Source organism: Heterocephalus glaber, unplaced genomic scaffold (genome assembly GCF_053883595.1).
Source record: "Heterocephalus glaber isolate CG9 unplaced genomic scaffold, H.glaber_assembly_v1.0 deba00001481, whole genome shotgun sequence".
Classification (NCBI taxonomy): Eukaryota; Metazoa; Chordata; class Mammalia; order Rodentia; family Bathyergidae; genus Heterocephalus; species Heterocephalus glaber.
Genome location: NW_028258317.1, coordinates 58,115,737 through 58,136,105, shown reverse-complemented (window position 1 = coordinate 58,136,105; position 20,369 = coordinate 58,115,737). Strand labels below are relative to the sequence as shown.

The window sequence follows — 20,369 nt, the reverse complement described above, 5'->3', positions numbered from 1 at the left end:
TAGGTTGTTCCTTACCAGCTGTTCTTGTATAGGTGTATGTTTAAGTTGTAAGTTGTCACTCAGTTTTCTGGTTTTTTCTTTTGGTTTTGTTTTGTTTTTGTTTTTTTGAAACAGGGTCTTATGTGACTCAAACTAGCCTCAAACTCACAATCCTTCTACCTCAGCCACTTGAGTGCTAGAATTAAATTAAATGCCTGCTAGTTAGGTTACCACTAGGTTTTTGCTTTGCAAATAACTTTGCAGTGGATATCCTTATCTACATATGCTTGTACACATGGGTATTCCTGAGGGTCAAAAATTATAAATAGAATCAAGATATAAATTCAATGGAGAATGACTATGATATTTTTACCATGTGCTTAAATTCTTAGTTTTCTCATTTAAATAGTGTAGACATCTTGTCTATTTTCTACTACATAATTTTGTTTTCTTTGACAGATCATCATAAGTATTCTTTTACCACCCACCATTTTGACACTGGAATTTAAAAGCAAAGCTGAGATGTCACATGTTCCCCAGTCCCAGGATTTCCAGTTTACATGGTATTACAGCGACCAGAGCCTCAGCAATGCCAAAGAGAATGCTTGTACGGTTAGTGCAATATGATAGTAAATTGAGCTTTCATGGTATCGGCTGTACACAAACATACACAGTCCTGAAGTTTATTTATATAGTGATCTATATCTATATCTAAAAATGTCCAGTGCCACTGTTTCCATCCAGTGATGTGTATGGTGTTGTACATTCCTCAAAAATGCCTCTGACTCATCAACTAAGCACTACGTTTTCTTCTGCCTAATTATCCACAGTATATAAGTAAGCAAAATACTCTATTTCTACTTCAAAGACAAAAACCAAAGACTTTACTATAATGAACAGCTGTCTAAAGTTTTAGTTTCCATTGTGAGTGTGGAATAAATAGATTACTACTCTAAAGCAACAACGAGAAATGCTTCCTATTCCTAAAAGCCTAGAGTCTCACACATTACCCAGGGACTTGGTGTAGTTTGATGTGAATTCAGATGTGTGCTTTTTCCTGGATAACTTGAGCCACCTCTTGGGACAGACCATCTTCACTGCAAAGTGTCTGATATGCTGTGAATATTTTCTTGACTTTGTATGTCCCCATTTGGATCATGGCTTATAGAATTGTCATGTCCTGTGAGGTGTGGTAGGCATCTTCCCTGCTACTTATACTTGAATGAAGCATCTTTAGCATCTTGTCTGATGTGCTTTTGGATTTATGAGGCATTTGTTATAAACTTTAAAGACGTGTTCAGTAAATACTAATGAAAACTAATCATAACAGTGTTTTATGGCTGGCATCTGTTGGTGATTCTTTGGGTACCCATTCTGATTGGTTAATGTTTCTGCCAGATCAGTGGTAAAACATTTGAATTATCACTCATGTTTGGGTGGTGTGCATCCTCCCCTTTCTCCTTCCTTCCCTCCTTCCCTCTCCCCCTCCTTTCCTTTTTTCTGTCTGATCGTTCCATATTGGGGTTCTGGAGAATGTGCCAGACGTCATCTCTTGCAAATCTGGGCCCGTTAAAATGTCACATTTGTGACTGTACCAGCTAGAAGAAGGCTTTACTAAGTTTGGGCCATTTCTGTGTGGCTTTCTGCCTATTTAATTGTTCACACTGAGTTTAGTATAGTTGTTGAAGTGAACAATGAAGAAAGCTGTTTATCTATCAATTATCTGTTTACAGGCAAATATATAAACTATTGGTAGTTATTTCCAGGCCATAGCAAACAGTACTTTAGAACAGTACGTAGTACTTTGCTGTGTCTGTAACTTCACACACTTAGGGCATTGTAGAGTGCTGTAGCATTGCACTAAGCAATCCTTCTCAAAGAAGAGACCCAGAGAAAGAATTCCCTCTCTGAATGGCAATTCAGTGTACTCTTAACATTACAAAATGTGTTAACTTCTCACAATTCCCTGAGAAAATTACATCGTGGCTGTTGTATAGTGGTTCTCTTCTAGCAATCTCCCACCCGAATGGTTTGGATGTGGCCATATCAATTTATCAATTTAGTGACCATTTAATTGCCTTCTTCCATATACCAAAGACGGAATGTGTGAGGAACCCTGCTGTTAATTAAGGCAGATGTGGCCTCTGCCAGTGTGGGGTTTATAGTCAGACAGGATATCCACAGACCTACTATTATTCAGTTCAAAACATTTATTGCAAAAGCTTTTCAAGTCTGTTCTATTAGGAATGGCTTTAGCCTTTAAATTTAACTTAAACAGCAATTACTGATTAGCCGATTTGTTTTTAGAAGTTTACTACATAGTCGGAGGTGGTAGAGGCAACACTTTGGTGAATTTGTGCAATTTCATAGTGCTAATTAAGTAAATGGGATTGATTCGTTGAGTAACATAATTTGCAGTAAGCATTGTGTGAGAAAACTGGAGACAGGTAGAACACAGATGCTTTATTAGTGTTTTTGTGCTTTGTGTTTGGTAGTAAATATAAATATAATGAGGCCACCTCTGTTAATAGGGGAGGCCATTGTCTTTGAGCTAAAGCGGTATAGAATCATACACTGCATATGATCTATGAGGTTTTATAAAAGCCCCCTTTTTGTGTGATGGGGCCTTGCTATGTTGCTCAGAAAAGTCTCGGCCTCCTGGGCACAAGTGATCTTCCTGCCTCAGCCTTGGGAGTTGCTGGGGGTGTAGGTATGCACCACTCCACTCAGCTAAAACTTCTGACCTCACTGAACTTTCTACAGGCAAAATAACTGCCAAGGAAAGTTTAAATCTTCCTAGCTGCTTACCTTTAAAAACATGGCATAATACAGATTGAGCGGTCTCAGGAACAAATGTAGAAGATGGCAGAATGAGAGACAGGACTGTCTTCAGTAGTAGTGAGGATTAGGGATTTGTGACAACCTCAAGCTGGAGGTGCTGTTTGAGCTGTGACTTGAGGGCATTTCAGTGGAAGGAAGCTGTAAGTAGGGCCCAGAGGCAGGAAATACCGAGGCATGGAGAAGCGTCACAAACGGTGTGGTTTGTCCGAGTAGGGAGCAGTGTTTGCAGGCATGACTGGAAAAGGAGACCGAGGAAGACTTTTGTGGGTCCTATGAAGGGCTCACCAGAAAACCAATAAATGTGTAGCAGGATGTCTTGACTAGTAGGAAAATGATTTTGCCTCCAGAGTATAGGATAAGTTAGCAAGAAAGGTGGCTTGGAGGCCGGGAGGTTGTAAGCAACAGTAACCATGTAGGTGAGAAGTAATAAGGGCATTGGCCAGGCTCAGTAGCAGTAGACTTGGAAAAACCAACAGATTTTAAATGAAGAGTTGAAAATGGAATCCAGGTGAGAGGAGGCAAGGAACTGAGAAGTTAATGGTTACCACAGGGCCACCTTGAAGGGACAGGGGAATCTGGAACAGCAGAGATGAGCTTTCTCTTAGAAATGCTGCTAGACCTAATGAAAAATGTTAAGTTGAACAATAAGATCTATCAGAGCATTACAGTCGATCATTGTAGTTATATTTTATTCTGTGTACTTGCTGGTGTCTCATTACTGTTCGAGAGACGAAAATGAAGGAGAGGAGGGAGGGGGAGAGGTTTAAATAGAATAAAAGTTAGCTAAGCAAAATCTCTTTATCTTTACCTTCTTCTAAGGATAAAACAATTAATATTCTCACATGGTCTTCATGACAGCTGTTGTCTTTTAATTCAACTCAGAGATAGGCTTAGTGAGAACTTTATATCCTTCATAGTCTATTCCAAAGTACGAAGAGTAGTTGAGACCTAATGAAGCGCTCGTAGAAAAAATAACAAGAGAAGTTATCTGGTAACAAGGTCATTACTTAAATTGATTTCTGGGGTCTTTCTGAAGTGGTATTGACATCAGTGAGTCAGTAAATGGTGACTTTCTCATTGTTTTCCAGCCACTTTAGTCCTGGGGTGGTTCAAACCTGTTAGGACCCAGGTCAGTTCTTAGATCTGTGAGTCACTGTCTCAAACACACTGGGCAAAGTAAACTGAACAACACATCAGACAGCAAAGGTTACCCATCCAGATGCCCAAGCCTACAAAATATTATGTTTTTCTGTTGCTATACAAACAACTCAAGCAAAATTTGATTCATTCCCTGGCTTGAAAAACCCCTTTAATCTTGCAGGTCTGACGCTAGAGCTGGAGCTTTTGTGGCAAGACTGAAGAAATGGGCCGGCATGAGACAGCACAGAGCATTTTTTTCTTTAAATATTACTTTACAATTATAAAGGAAATGCATTTCCTAACACAAGTTAAAGCTTTACAAAGTAGGATAACATCTCTTCTTTTTTGCCTGCCTCATGTCCTCTATATTCCTCTTTTCAAAGGCACCCGAGCTGTATGTGGTTTTGTTCACCCTCTCATCTTTTCTCCTTTGAAAGCCTGTCCTGTGCAGGCATTCATGTGTGGTCTTTCAGGTGACCCTGCTCTGCCACAGGTGCTCACTGCTCATCACCCCCAAGGGTCAACCTTTACCTTTGGGCTCACACATATTTTTAAAAAACTGATGAAAGAGTTCAATCTTTCCTTAGAAAAGTGCATATAAAACACAAATGCTTGGATGTGGTTGTAGGGTGTTCAAGAAACTCTGATAGCTCAGTGGAGCCCTTGAACTCCAGGCAAAGACCCTTTAAATAAATTGAGGCCAGAACCCTCAAATGAACACTGTACCTGACTGTCCTATGACTTGGAAAAGATGCTTCATCAATGCATGTCTATTCTGTTGTGTTGTGTGAAGGGAATTAAATGTGTCATCCATTTCTGATTTCATGGTGATTTTATGAATATGCTTAGGGTTCAAAATTATGACTAAATGAGATTAATCAAAACAGGAGTAGAGACTGATTTCATTAGTGGAGATTCAACTTGCATTTCAAAAATACCCTATGCTCTTACCTGGTGAAAGCTTTATGTAATAATGCAGTTTTCTCTCCCTTCAAGGGTTAAGACTGTAATTTGGAAGCTGTGTGCCCCATTAATTTATAATTTATAATTATTTATTATGTTCTGGATATCTACATCTGTCAAGAGTTGAGTAAAGCCACTGACGAGAAACGATTATTTCTTTATCATAATAATGTCATAATTGTCACTTATTTTTGCTGGGGATCAAACCTGAGATCTCATACAAGCAGAGCAAGAGCTCTTCCGCTGAGCTACACTCTTAAAAAAATGTTTCTTTATTTTACAGAAAGACTGTGATTTGGAAAGGGGCCCTGATGAGAAACTGGATGAAAGTCAGCACTTTGATCTAAGGAATGGGCCCCAAAGCCTTCCCTGGACCAGGAAGGTGTATGAGTTCTACAGCGCCCCTATTGTCAAGTTTTGGTTCTACACGGTTGGTCTCATCGCAGCAGTACATTCTGTGTTAATGATAGTTCCTAGCTAATGATAATACTGATAGTGATATGTTTGGTTAGCCAACCTGTGCTAAAAATATAGAAATGTTGTATAGATTAGTGGGAGGATGATGAAGTAGATTGGAAAGAGTATTGGAGGACGATGAGGGAAGTTAAAGTGGAGCTGTCCTGCTTTGGGAATTTGAGAACAGCATTTTCTCCTTCCTGGGAGTACTAGCAGTCAGCGCAGCTGACACTGGGCATTTGGAGCTGTGATAGGAAAGCAAAAATGTAAACATTATTGGATCGAATTTTTAAGATCAGAAAGAAACAAAGAGTCAGAAGCAATACTTCCAGGGCTGGGGATGTAGCTCAATGGTGCCGTGCCTGCCTGGCAAGCGCAAAGTCCTGAGTTCAATTCCTTGTACCAAAACAAACAAACAAACAAATAAAAAAAGATACTACCAAACAGACTGTTCAGTGCAGCCTGTTTTACCTAGATGTAAATACTTTGGTTGCTTATGGCTATGTACATTATCACTTTGGACTAATGAGCAAATGGACTGAACTAGTAGGAACCCAACCTGTTCTCAATTAGAGGAGCCTGTGCTGCTTTCTCAAGCTGAACATCTATTTACTGAGTACATTTCTAGTCTTGTTTATAAATTTTTCATAGTCATACAGTCATTATTAAAAGTTAAGGAATTGATTATCTGGCCACCATGGAACCAAGGACAAAAATATAAGCAAATGACAGCTTGGTAAAATGATTTACTTAAATTATGTCCTTAAGAAGTCATCAAAAGTATTCAGACTCTGTGGGCTGGGGATGTAGCTCACTGGGAGAGAGCTTGGCGAGCGTGCATGCGGCCCTGGGTTCCATCAGAGCACCGAGAAAACAAACAAACAAACACTCAGACTCTGGGACACGACCAAGAGGAGGACAGAATTAATGGACACGATCTTAACTTTCTTACATGCTTCTCCTCTGGTTCATTACTCAGAGGCAACAGTGCCTGCTGTGGCCACCCCAGATGTCACTTGAAAATGTTATTCTAGTTTACTCGGAAACCCAAACAAGCCACTCCTTATGTTTTTTGTGCAGAACTCAGATACAGACTCTCTTAGAGCTCAAAAGGACATGGAAAATAGGGTGAAATGGTTCTTGTGAAAATGTACACATGTCATTCTCTCCACTGGGCCAGTGTTCCAAACTGTGAGTACAGATCAGTGAGCACTGTGCGCCGTCTCTGCAGCTCTTTAGAGACTGCATGGCTCACACCTTGTCGGTGACTGTAAATTGGTGAGACTTTTCTGGCAGATAATTTAGCAATATTTGTCTCAGTTTTAAGGGTGCGTGCCTAGATATAAGGGAGTATATCTTAAGAAGATAAGAACATTAGAGAAAATTATAAGCTATTAGTCACTCTGTACATATGTGTGTTTTAATTCTCTGGACAGATTAGAGTCTAGGAATAATATACACAGTTGGCAGTTTAACAAGCATTTGTGGAATGTCTACCATGTGTCACGCTGAGTGCTGATAATAAAACTATCCACAATCATTCCTCAAATACAAGAGCTTACGGTTGGGTAAAATTTCTATTAGTCAGAATATTTTAATCAAAGTAAAAAAAACATCTGGCAGTAGTTAATGTCACAGTTCACTGTGTTGGGAAATACACATGCACCGTGTGTATCACACTGACATGCAGGACGTGTGTGTTCAAGCTGGGCAGTGTGTGCTTCCTCCTTGGCTTGCTGTCAGCCTGCCATTGTCCACGCTGGGATGCACAAGGCCATGGGGATGCTGGTCAGACAGTGTCTCCTTCCGTGCATCGGAGAACACTTATTTTCATTCTTGCCACCAAATCTCTAGACCAGGAAACTGTAAATTCTTGTGCTTGCTTTGATACCAGGTCATCACCAATCAGGAGTGGGTCCTGGTGCTATTCTCATGTTATCTTGTTGAAATTCATGCCTGTGTTTCTTTGCTGCTCTGCCTGTGCCTGCTTGGCCCCTCTGTGTCTCCCTATACTCACGTCTAGGGCATATGTATCCCCTTACAGATGGCATACTTGGCATTCCTCATGCTGTTCACTTACACTGTGTTGGTGGAGATGCAGCCCCAACCCAGCGTGCAAGAGTGGCTTGTTATCTGTTACATCTTCTCCAGTGCTATTGAGAGAGTCAGGGAGGTGAGTTTCTCTTCCACGTTTGCCTTCTGCAGCCCTCTGGAAGTGAGAAGTGTTCTTGGCCCTGGTGATGAAAATGGACATCAAGGATGGGAGGGAAAGAAAATACCAATCCTGATTTGCATGTGATGGGGAAATTCCTGATTTCAACCCTTTATCCTTGCCAAATACTTTTTGCTGGGCACTGGACCTTGGAAGCAGTTACTGTTAAAGCAGACATCTCAGAATGTTTATCAGTCCTAGAGTTGTAGTGATGGTGTCTAATGGTTATTGAAGTGTCCTACTATTTTATTTTCATCAAGTGGTTTCTTTTTTTGGGGTAGGATTGATTTTTATACCCTAGTATTATCTATATATTATCAATTTCACCTCACAGAGTGGCACATAAATAGCCAATGTTATATAAGAAATAAGGGATGCATTTATGGTATTTAAAATTTCCTGGAAATTGAAGCTACAACTGTCTGGGACAAGCAGGGCAGGAAACAAAATGAAACAAAATTTTAATTTCTAGGTTGCAATTAGTCTCTTAGAAATTAATATTCTAATGCTTTTATAACTACATTCACAAATAATTTTGACCCAAGACTCTTAGATGTCAATGTATATGTATTTTTATGTGTATGCATTTACATATATTTTGTCCTAGACATATAAAATCTGACCAACACTATATACAAGTAACTGTGTCTTTAGTATATATATAATATATATATAGCCTGCTAGTTACCTATATGGAGTTTATAGATTGCAGACAATAATTCAAGAGATCAATATTATCTGAGTTCTCTATTTTATATTTTCATGGAAAAATAGGTTTACTGTTTTACGTTCAGGTTGGTCTGATATAGCATTTCCTTGGTACCACACATTCTTAGTAATCTGTCGACAGCTCACTACGTAGCCATTCTCAGAGCAGATGACAGGAGTCCTTGGTTTCAGCCAGTGTTCTTTGCAGTGTGCTGGGCCTCATGAGATGGGACCATACACTAGCTGCGCAGATGCATCCCAGTACTGAGTTTTAAATGTCTCAGTACTTCTCCGTGTTAGTTTAGGATTAGTGAGAACTACGAAAAGCACTGTTCTTTTCTTTTTAAAAAAAATTTTAGTTGAGTTTTCAAGTGACTATCCAGCATTAATGGCTTAATTCTTTATTATGCTAACTAAAAGGCATTAAATATAGTTAAACAATTCAATTAAGTCTCAATTCCCCGTGTGGTGTTTTAGATGACTCTTTAAAGGAGTAGGTGATGTATCCAGGAAGATAATGGTGATGGGATTCTTGGGTCGTTAGGTCCTCTTCCCTCAGCCCCTTGGGATCGAACCCCAGACTTGCCTGTCCATGCCAGGCGAGTGCTGTATCCTGAGCTCCCCCTCCAGCCCTGTACCATGTCCTTTCTTTTTCTTTTTTTGCCCGATATAAGCAAAGCATATGACCTCCGAATCAGAACTCCATTCTCGTAAGTTTCTCTTTCTTTTTTTAGATTTGTATTTCAGAACCTGAGAATTTTACCCAAAAGGTGAAGGTGTGGATTAGCGAGTACTGGAACCTAATGGAGGCTGTGGCTATTGGTCTGTTTTCAGTTGGTTTTTGCCTCCGGTGGGGTGACCCTCCTTTTTACACAGTGGGAAGACTCATCTACTGCATTGACACCATCTTCTGGTTCTCACGGCTCATGGACTTCTTCGCTGTGAACCAACATGCAGGCCCGTATGTCACCATGATCGCAAAAATGGTAGGTCAGTCTGGTTTTACACGCAAGTCCTCTTCTGGAGTGGTTTTACCTAATTTCATGGTTCATTTCTAACAGCTTACCTTTTGGAGTTATTTCTAAAAGTACAGACAGCAAGATCTTCTCATCACCGCTTCCTGTATAACCACAGACTCCTATTTAACAAATATCCTTGGACAGCATATTGGGCAGCTGATCCAGATACTCAGTTTACCGTTTTGGTTAGGGCCAGATAATACAGATTTGAGTCAAATTAGTCTCTGAGTACAGTAATTACCCAGGGCTTGATTTGTGTGAAGCTGTAACCAACGCTAGTTTGCTAAAATGTCAACTCACTCACTTTCTCCCACCACAATTTCAAGTAGTGCTGGCTGTGGGCTTACTAAGTACTATGTCTTAATCATTTGGTATCTGTCACAGCTCTATGAAATAAGTGGTATCAGCACCCACATTTCTCATGCAAAAAGGTGGAGATGATATAAATTTTCCAGGGCACCTGCAGGGAAGCCCAGATCGCAACACGGTCAGCTGGCTCCAGTCTGTCCCCTGAGCTTGCTGTGCTGTGTGTTCCAGGCTGTCCCTCCCTTGCTAGGACTGTGTCAGCCGCTACCAGCTGGCTGTTCTCAAGTACCTGAGACCCACCCTCTAGAAGCACAGTTTCAAAATCATCCACGGCTTTGCCTTTTATAAGTCTCAGTGCAGGGAAGCAGCAAGCTCTGGAGAGGGAGGGGAAGTGGGAAAATCGAGGAAGTTGGCAGAGATGGGAAGACTGCAGGACTCCAGAGAGATTTTTCTTTCTTTGCACTTTTCTCTTAGACTGGAAATGCTTTTTGTGGTCTTGATAACATTGGTATTTCTCAGACGGACCATGCTGAAGAGACTAGTACACCTCAAGCCCTTTCTCCTTAAAGCAAGGTTTAATGGGCACTCTGTAGTGACTCAGGAATGCAGAGTCCCTCTATTTTGTGGCATAGCCATGTCAGTTTGGCTTCTGAGGTCTCCGATGGCAGGGAATGAGAGTGGTAAGAAAGTCTAATAGCTTTTAGTTTTTGGTCCCAAGTGACTGGAAGCAAGATAAGACATGTTGAGACAGCAGAAAATTTTGGCAAATATTGTCCCTGCCACAGTGAACAGATAGGTTGGGTTGATGAATGTTTAATAGGTGAAAGGAAACTGGACGGATCAGTTTCTGAGTTAACAATTCCAGAAGCTAATCCTGGGAATAAGCAGGCAGTGGACTAATCTGAATACACTTTATATATATTTTCTTTTCCTAAACCAATTTCTGGTCCAGTTGTTGAAAAGTTGGATGTTAGCTAGTCAAAAGCTGTTCACATTTTGTGACTGCTTCAAGACTGAAGTGCATATTCTTTAGTCTCAGCAAATTTATGTGGTTTCAAAGATCACATTGACTTGAACCACATATGTGCAGAAAAAAAGAGGAAACAAAATAGCTTAGCCAAAGAAAAGCAAGCTGTCTGTGTACTAGGGGATTTTAGTAAATGACTAGCAGTCTTTATTTTTTGGTCCTCTGTACTACAGTTAAAACCAGGGCCTTTGCCCTGCGGTCCATTCTTTTATTTTGAGACAGAGTCTTGCTAAATTGCCCAGGTTAGGCTTGAACTGGAGATCCTCCGACTTCAGCCTCCCAGAGTGTTGAGATTACAGGCGTGCACCACCACACCCAGGTTAGTCTTATTAGGGATAAGTCTAGTTAGGATGGTGGCTGGAGTTCGATTTGTTCTGAATTTCAAGTCGGTGGTGAGACTCTGGCTGTGTGGTGCTGTTTCGCAGAGTGCAAACATGTTCTACATTGTGATCATCATGGCCATCGTCCTGCTGAGCTTTGGAGTGGCGCGCAAAGCCATCCTTTCACCCCAGGAGCCTCCGTCTTGGACGCTTGCTCGAGACGTTGTGTTTGAGCCATACTGGATGATGTATGGGGAGGTCTACGCTTCGAAGATAGATGGTAACCCTGGGGTTTTCATGTCATGCAGAAATTGAATCTTGTTTTTTTTTGCTTTTTTCTTGGTACCGGGGATCAAACTTAGGACCTTGCACTTGCAAGGCAGGTGTGGCGCCACTAAGCTAAATGCCCCCCGCCCCGAAATTGAATCTGGATAGCTGCTCACGGTAAAAAGAAAATCTGCAAAGTAATCATCTGAGTATTCTCTTTTCTTGAGAGAGTCTCACTACGTAGTTCAGGCTGGTCTCGAATTCACAGTGATCCTCCTGTCTCAGCGTCCCGAGTGCTGGGACTGTGGGCGACTACCACCATGCCCAGTAAATCTTTTAGTTTAGTTTATTAGTGCATGTGTGTGGTGCATAATGTTTACATTCCTTGGGTGGAGCTGGCGCATGTACAGATCACATCTTAATTCCTTTTTGGTTTTGATATTTTTTTTGGTACCGGGGAGCAAACTCAGGACCTTGTGCTTGCGAGGCAGGCAGCAGAACCACTGAGCTAAATCCCCAGCCCCTTAATTCCCTTTTCATCCCTCTTCCCTCTCCCCCGTTTCTCCCTCCACCCATGTCTTGATGCCCTTTTTTTTGGTGCATGTTTGCAGTATGTAATGTTTACAGTCTTTGTGTGCCGTTGGTACCTGGATGTAACACATTCTAATTCCTTTTTTCATCTCTGTCCTTTCCCTCTCTCCCCTCCCTCTTATCTTTTGATCCCCTTCTCCTTTGAGAACAATCTATCTCCCTACTTCCTATTATCTATTTTCTTTTGCTCTTTAGTTTTACTTAGGGTTTCTCACACGGGAGAAACCATGTGATATTTCAGCTTGTGTGTCTGATTTACTTCACTGAATGTTATGGTCTCAAGGTGCATCTATTTTCCTACAGATAACTCAAGTTTATCCTTCTTTATGGCAGAGTAGAACTCGATTGTATGTCAATACATTTTCTTTATCCTTTCATCTGCTGAATCTTAAAACTGGAGAAAGTTCTTGATATTCCGCAAAGATAGTATGTTAAATGTCTATGGAGGGTCATAGGACTGTGATATACCTCATTTCTCATTCTTCTAAATTCTTTTATTTGTAGTTTGCGAAGAGCAGCCGTCTTGCCCTCCGGGTTCCTTTCTTACCCCATTCCTGCAAGCTGTCTACCTCTTCGTGCAGTACATCATCATGGTGAACCTGCTGATTGCTTTCTTCAAGTAGGTGGTTTTAATTAAAAAAGGTGATTTAATTTAAATGAAAATGGGGACAGGTACTCGCGTGCATGTGGCGCCTGTGACCTTTGGCTTCTGCGTGTTCCATGTCTTATGGTGATGGTTTTGTAGCATGGCCGTAAAGCTCTGGGTAGGAAGGGGAGATGCTGTGGGGAAGCAATGAAATCAGAGAGAGAACGCGGTGAAAGTGGCGTGAGAGGAGATCTCGAATTGCAGTCGAGCAGTAAGTGAGCCACGCTAGGTTAAGTTGATGAAGCCAAATACTGGCCTCGGAATTCTTGGGATGATTTCTTCCCTTGGCTCCTGGCATAGCTCGTTCTCTATTTTCTTTTCTCTTTCTTTCATTTTATCTTCAGTCTTCTTCCTATGGCTCATCCTCACCTCCCCAGCCTTTTCACATTACAATGTCTTTGGGCTCGAACATTGCTTTCCCTTTATTTATTCTTTTTTTCCCTGTGACCTTGTTCATCTTCACGTACATCTTGACAAATTCTGCTATATATCTCTAGCCCAGCTGTCCTTAAACTTTAGTCACATGGACCCAGCTGCCCCTGGCCTCTGGAGTCAGGAGTGTAACACACTTCTCAAGTTTAGGATGTCCTAGCTCTTGGCCTCTCCTCTTCCTCTACCTCTGATCTGCCAGGGTCTCCTGTTGACTCTGCCTTTGCCAGGCTGAGCGCTGTCACTACTTGCGGCCACTGTGCAGCCTCCTAATTTAATCTCTGCTTGCATCTTCATTTCCTCTCTTCTGTTCTCAACCAGAACCTCTACTGGAACACAAGCTCCACAGATACAAGTAGTTTTCTACTTTATTTTACTCATACATTTATCCCAAACATGTCTGCTGCATATTTGTTTAATACATGTAGAGGAGATGAAAGAAACTGAGTGAAGCCATGGGAGACAGCTGGTACCTTCTAGAAACCCCTTCTATGCCACTGCGCAGGGTATTGTCCTCACTGATTATCTCAATGAAAAGAGAAAGGTAAGAAAGGGAAAATTAATGCTTAGAATCTAAGTAAAGAAAGTAGAGAAGACAGGGGCTGGAGGACACAAAAAATTCAAGATACTTTAAAAAAAGCCTGTTGTTGAGTTTTTGCATAGGTATGAGAAGAGCATCTCTTCCTCCTTGTCATAAGTCTATCATGTCAGCTAACATCTCTCTTAGCCCTCCCATCTCAGGACCCTATAATATTTTTGATGTTCAGATATCATAGATAGTTTTTGATATTTCCAATAATTGAGAGGGTGTGAAAGTTTTAGTTCTCAAAAATGGAAGGTATTGCATGGTTTCTCTTATATAAGAAACTCAATATACAAACAATTTAAAGAGGAAAATAAAACAGAGACGACAGGACACAGGAAGGCAGACCTTGTGGAGATGGGAAGTGGGTGTGGCAAGGGAGAAGGACGGGAGGGCAGGGAGGGGAAGGGAAGTGAAATCATCAGGGTGCACTATGTGTACGTGCCAGTTCCCCAAAATGAGTGCAATTATTATGTATTGCAAACATATACTAATAAAAAGGAAATTTAAAAAAATCGAAGGTGTCCAGAGACGTTGAGAAATCCTTGCATCGATCCACCTTCTCACTGAAGAAGGGGACCACACTGGGACCCAAACTGAGCCATCCCAGCTAGAAAGAGCCTGACATTCACTGCGAAGGTCGCCACCTGCTGGCAGAAGGCTGCAGTCATGTTTGGAATGACGTGATTGAGTGGCCCTCAGACTTGACTGTGCCTGAGAATCCCCTGGAGGGCTTGCAGATACACAGATTGCTGTGGACCCCCCCCCCCCGCCCCCACGGGTTTCTGATACAGCAGTTCCCGGGCAGGGCCCACGTGGAGACCCTTGTTCTGAGACAGTTACCTTTGTGTCGATCCTTTACTTACTGCATTGTACAGAAAACTTCCCCTTTATTCTTATCTCATGCTGACTTCTTCCAGGATAGCTCTGGTTTGTTGTCTTTATAGCTCAAGTTTAGGTTGGCTGTAGTTTACTTGGTAAATTTGGTAACCTACTCAAGTTCTACGCTCCCATCTTTCCCGGAAGCAACTCAATTTTGTTAATCTAAGCAAAATGTTCAAAAAGATGTTGTCTTGAGTCCTCCCTCATATGTTGTATGCTTAAGTAATTAAGGATGATACATTTTCTTACACAACTGTACCACCTACCACAATTTCCATCTTGAGTCCTATAATATCAACATTTACTGTCTTTCTCATATAATTTAAGCAAAAATCCAAAATAACCTACCAAGAACTTACTTTTAGCGTAAAGTTAATCTAAGTAATTTATTGAATGAGAAACTCTATTAGAATTTTATTGAAACTCTGTTAGAACTTTATTGAATTAGAAATTCTATTAGAAACTCTACTTCTTGATTTACTTTAGGATGAATTGATTCTTCTTTTCTATTTCCACTTCCTTAGCAATCCTCTTCTGGTTGGGTGTTTTAATAGAGTTATTCTAGCAGACCTCACACTTGACCCTAAGAGTGTACCTTTGTAAGGCTGGAGGAACAGTAATGCTGCTTACTCTGACTACACAGATCATGGACTGAAAGCACGTTACTTAGGTGATCCGTGGATACTACCAAGGGCAAGAGGGCAGTGTTTCAGATGTTTCCATTTTCTTACCTTTCATTGTAGTTTCTGCCTTTGCTCATTATTCTGATTAGCATAGCTTATAATTAAAGGTGATTTGTGTATTTTGTTTGGTGGAAGAAGAATTATAAATTCAATGAATGTTATTTATTTATTTATTTTTGGTTAACTGCTGGTAATGTTAGGTGAACCATCAGAAAAGTTGGAAAATTAGCCAGGCAGTGTGGTGGCGCACACCTGTAGTCCCAGCACCCGGGAGGCTGAGACAGGTGGATTGCTGAGAGTTCAAAGCCAGCCTAGGCTACAGTGAGTTTGAGTCCAGCCTGAACTGCATAGCAAGACCCTGTCTCAAAAACAAAAACAAAAAGAAAAAAACAACAACAAAAAACCCCAACAACAACAACAAAAGCAAAGTTGGAAAATAAAGACTGTATTTCAGGGTTCCATCTTAAAACATTGTTCCTGTGTTTCTACAACGTACAGCAACGTTTATCTGGATATGAAGTCTATTTCAAATAAGCTTTGGAAATACAATCGCTATCGCTACACCATGACCTACCACAAGAAGCCCTGGCTGCCGCCCCCGTTCATCGTGCTCAGCCACCTGGGCCTCCTCATCCGCAGACTGTGCTGCCACAGGACTCCGCGTGACCGTGACCCGGAAGAGAGCGACGTGGGACTGAGTAAGTGGGCGCGGGTGGGGCAGGAGGGAGAGAGTGCCAGGGTCCAGGACGCGGGGAGCTCGGCTCCGAGAGAGCTCACTGACGACGCAACACCGGGCACGCACGGGGTCTCAGTGAATCCACTGACCTTCCAAGCTGTATTGATTCTTTGAAAGGAAGGAACAGGGAGGAACAAGGCCCCTCTGGAACGTGAAAAGGCTTCCGGTCATCCCGAGAACTGCGTCTCTGCCGGCCCGGAGCTCACTGCTCCCAGAGTCGCCTGACCCGCACTTACTTTCCTGTTGTGGAGGATGGAATTCAATAGAAAGTTGTTGCCCTGGGGTCTAAGGCAGACAGAGAAGCAGGACTTTGCCTTACTGATGAACCTGGGCCTTGGTTCTTTGGGTTTTGGAGTATAGGGGTGGTTCTGAAAAGGATATTTCTTCTTTTCAGGATCTTTTCAACTCAGGGTGCAGAAATATGGAGATGTGGGTTCTCACTTTTTTCTTTTTTAAAATTGTAAATCTCCATATTTTGACATTTTCTTAGTGCATTTTGTTTGGCCAAATCTTTTTGATTTTGTTGCTCTTTTTACAACGCTGGAGCTCAAATCCAGGCTGCCAGACATGCTGCCTGAGTACTGAACCTCTGTGCTCCAGCTTAGCCCCTGTTAGCCAAATCCTGACTGCATGATTTGTCAGGCCCGCTACCATAAGAAAACAGTGTACATTGTGCTTTTACAGATATTCTGTTGTTCCTATTAAGCAACCCCACAATTGGTACCAGGTCCATCTGTAAATAATTCCTACATATACAGGAAGTTGGGGAAATAAAGTCACAATCCTTTATTCAAATTGTTAAATCCAAAATACCTCTGAATACTGAGTATTTATTTTCTTCATAAACTGGAGAAACGTTCATCTGGCCAGAGGAGGCCCAGAAGAGGAGACTTATGTAAAGCCATTTATCCTTTTCCTCATTTGTGGTGGGGAATTTGTTTATTTTGCTGAAAAAAATGGGAACTGCCCTGGCCTGAACCAAGTATTTTACTTTATTTATGATATATGTACTATATTACTTTTCTAAAATTAGAAAAGAAAAGAAAATACTCTTGATTCCATCAATTTTAGGTACTGTACGAGATAGTGGATTATTCCTACACTTAGGCACTTAGGGGGGTTCTTAGGGGCCAGGACACCCCTACACTGTGTTACACTGTGTGACTGAAAGTATAATATGCTTTTGTGCACAGTAGTTAGCTCTGTGAGGTATTTTTTTCCCCCTTGAGTCACTTTGAAGATTTCTTTTTTATTTCTTCGCAGGAGATTTAGCCTTGATAAGGAAACCAAAGCACAGCTAAAGTTAACTTGAAGGCTTTTGATTGCACTGTAAATTTTAGGCTTCTCATAGAGAGCCTACCTAGACATGAGCTGTGGAACCGCTGAAACCCTAATAGAAGGGGAGGAGTCACTTAGGAGAACCTGGAGTTGACTAGAATTTACTCAGATTTCCTGGTGCTATACGAAAGAAATGTTCCCAGGATCATCTTTAACTGGGCTTTATGGGATGTTTCCCTATAAAACTTGGGTTTATGACGTTTTCCAGGCCTTTGTGCGAGACTTTTACCAACAGGGCAGCAGTGCCACCTGGCGGACAGTTACGGGAACAAGCCACATACTGCAAGCCGCTCCTGGCCCTGGAGCCGATCTTCCTTGCAGAATTTGCTCTCAGGGGTCCGTAGCAGACTCTCATGCAGGCAGTTGTAAAGTTTCAAGGCGATTCTTTGGGGGCAAACAGACTTCAAGCTGGGTGGGAGTGGGAGAGACTGGACTTTACAATGTCTGAAAAATTCCTCCACATCGTATACATCAGAAAACGTTGTGTGCTTGAGTTGTGAACACATTTACAGCCAGAAACTACGTTCTTCGAGCTACAATTTTAAATTCAAAATTAATATTCATTGCCCTTTGCTTTACTGGGAGACAATGAAACATTTGCACTTTTAGCAAATGCTGGAGAGATGCGGTAGTCATTTTCCTCCTAATTTAAGTGAAACCATTAATGAAAGAGAGCTTTCCCATTTTATCCTTTTAATTAGCAAAATCATTTTATTTGTATAGTTTCCAAGTATTAGAAACTGGCTTAAAATATGATGTATTACCCCCTAGAGAAGAGTGACAGCCACGGTGGTAGACTGAATGCTGAAGTTTGAGGAAGAACTGCAGGTGCTTCAAAACATCACAAAATGATACATTTTTCCATGAGTTAATTAAAGAGAAGGTATATGGCCTTGACTGGCTGGTAATAGTCAATATGTTTTTTTCCCCCATGGAAGTGTGCAGTATAATATGAGCTCAGGGCAACAAGGTAAAACTTTCTTATACTTACTGGATTAATTTCAATAGTGGTGGCCTTCTTCTAACCTTGATTTTTATCACTAGGTTATTTATTATCCTTTTAATAGCTAAAGCAGTTGGCAGAGAGCAAAAAGACAATCAGATTCTTTTCCCATTTACACATAAATATTGTGAATTTTTGAAAAAATTCTAACCTATGAAAATATTGGAGAGACAATATCTGTTCTCTATGAGTCATTTTTCAAGGAACAAGTAGGAGAGACCTGGATTGATGTTTCTAGCTGTTCTATACTTTGCTTCTGCAGGAGTACAGTGTGACAGAGTAACAGCCTGTTATCACACAAGCTACAGCTTATCATTTTTAATACAAGAGGCAGAAAAGCTACCTGTACCCCTCTTACTGGACTCGTGCTGCAGTGCGAAAATGGCAAAGGCTAGAAACTTTGTAAGGAAGAGAGGTTTACAGTTGACCTTTGACCACCAAGAGTTTGAACCGTGAGACTCTATCTGTTGTTGGGTAGCTCCTTTAGAAATGGCTCACCAACTAGAAGTATACCAGGTCCTTCTTGCCTTGAACAAAGAATTGGATGAGACAAGCCAAAAAGGATGGAAAAGTTTATTTGGAAAGTGAGAGGTGAAGGGGTAAGGGGAAAACCTGACAATGCAGAGTGAATTTGGGCCAAACAAAGAGTGGAAAGGATAAAAGCAAAAATAAATATGCACAGAGTAGGCTACCGTGAGGAGTCACTCTAGTGGGCTCCTGATGGTGTCTGTGTGCTTATATGCCACCAACATCTCTTGGAAGCCCTGGAGAAGTTCCACATACTGGGAATTATTTGGTGCTACGCCAGGATCTTGTAATCCACAGGTCCCACTTATTTTCCCAGCTAGCTTTGTCACCCCTACCTCCTATATCACGTCCATTTGCACCTTTTTTTGTTTTGGTACTGGGGATCAAACTCAGGACCTTGCAGTTTTGAGGCAGGCATGGTGCCCCTGAGCTAAATCCCTGGCTGCACATTTTTTTTTTTTTTTGAGATGCAACAATTTGAAAATACTCAAAGACCAACCATATTGCCTAGAAATAACAACAAAATTAACAAAAACCTAGGTGTATCACAAATACATGAAATAGGTAGCTAATAGTAAATTTTATCCTTCACTCCTGTAAAATATGCACACAACTATCAGAAAAATTTAAAATATATCAGAAGCTATGTAAACACAGACCATACTCATTTCCTTTTGGAAGTAACACAGACCATGCATGGCCCTTTGGAGCTGAGAGAAATGTAAGAAGATGTGTAAGCGTAATGTTAGACTGCTGCTGCTGCATAAGGTTGACTGCGGTAGGTACTGTCCTGCTGTGATAATACCCTGGCCACCTCCTCCTGCTTTGTGGGGTGCTCCAGTGGTGTGAGTCCCTGCTTAAAATGCTTGTGACGCTGATTATCATATGCACAGTCCAACTCACCAGTAAATTGCTTATCAAAGTAAAAAGGGTGATCTCTCATTGTTCTCATACATTTTTCATCATATAACACACATCTCATATAAAATATAAGTTAATCACATGTTTATATTACCTGGAAGGCTTCTGAAGGTCAACAAGAGGCTAAACTCCCGTTTTGGGAATCAAAGGTTAAATTCAGATTCTTGACTGCGTGGGCCTTGGTACCTCTGACCTGCACCTTGTTCAAGGGTCAAGTGTATTTTGCTCACAGTTTAGGAGACTGAAAGTCCACCATGGGGTGGCTCTATCTAGTTGGCTTCTGGTGAGGATCTTCTGTTTGCTTCATAACATGGCAGACAGCATGGGTGGGGAAAATATGATAAAGGGGGGTGTGGTGACGTAGACAGGAAGTGAGAGGAGAGGAGGGTCAGGCTTGCTCCAGCCTGCTCCTATGAGAACTGCCTTCATCCCTTCCAAGGGCGGTGCCCCTTGATCTAAAGGCCCCACTGCTCTGTACCATCACACTGAGGGTCACACTTCCAGCCTGTGAATTCTTTTGGAAAATACTCAAAGCATATCTGATCTGTAGCATACCCTGCCTCAGCTTCCCATTAAGGGCAAAAAATGATTCTTCGTATGTATAATACTTATTTCCATAGAACTCTACCTGAGTACAGAGGATCTAAAAAAACTTCACGATTTTGAAGAGCAGTGTGTGGAAAAATACTTCCAGGAGAAGATGGAGAGCCTGAATTATAGTTTTGAGGAACGAGTCAGAGTGACATCTGAAAGGTAAAAAATAAGCGTATCTTTAAAAAAATTCCCAAACT

General features: G+C 41.4%; 1 protein-coding gene across 8 annotated transcripts in view; it reads left to right on the top strand.

The window, feature by feature from the left end:
* Trpm6 (transient receptor potential cation channel subfamily M member 6) overlaps positions 1 to 20,369 on the top strand; it is a 223,161-nt gene that overhangs the window by 144,388 nt on the left and 58,404 nt on the right. For all 8 annotated transcript variants that reach the window (XM_087184111.1, XM_087184117.1, XM_087184110.1 and 5 more), the window contains 8 exons: positions 439 to 591; positions 5,207 to 5,353; positions 7,424 to 7,552; positions 9,034 to 9,285; positions 11,077 to 11,251; positions 12,334 to 12,448; positions 15,551 to 15,750; positions 20,199 to 20,331. In XM_087184111.1, coding sequence (XP_087040237.1) covers positions 439 to 591; positions 5,207 to 5,353; positions 7,424 to 7,552; positions 9,034 to 9,285; positions 11,077 to 11,251; positions 12,334 to 12,448; positions 15,551 to 15,750; positions 20,199 to 20,331 — 1,304 coding nt within the window. The remainder of the gene's footprint in view (positions 1 to 438; positions 592 to 5,206; positions 5,354 to 7,423; positions 7,553 to 9,033; positions 9,286 to 11,076; positions 11,252 to 12,333; positions 12,449 to 15,550; positions 15,751 to 20,198; positions 20,332 to 20,369) is intronic.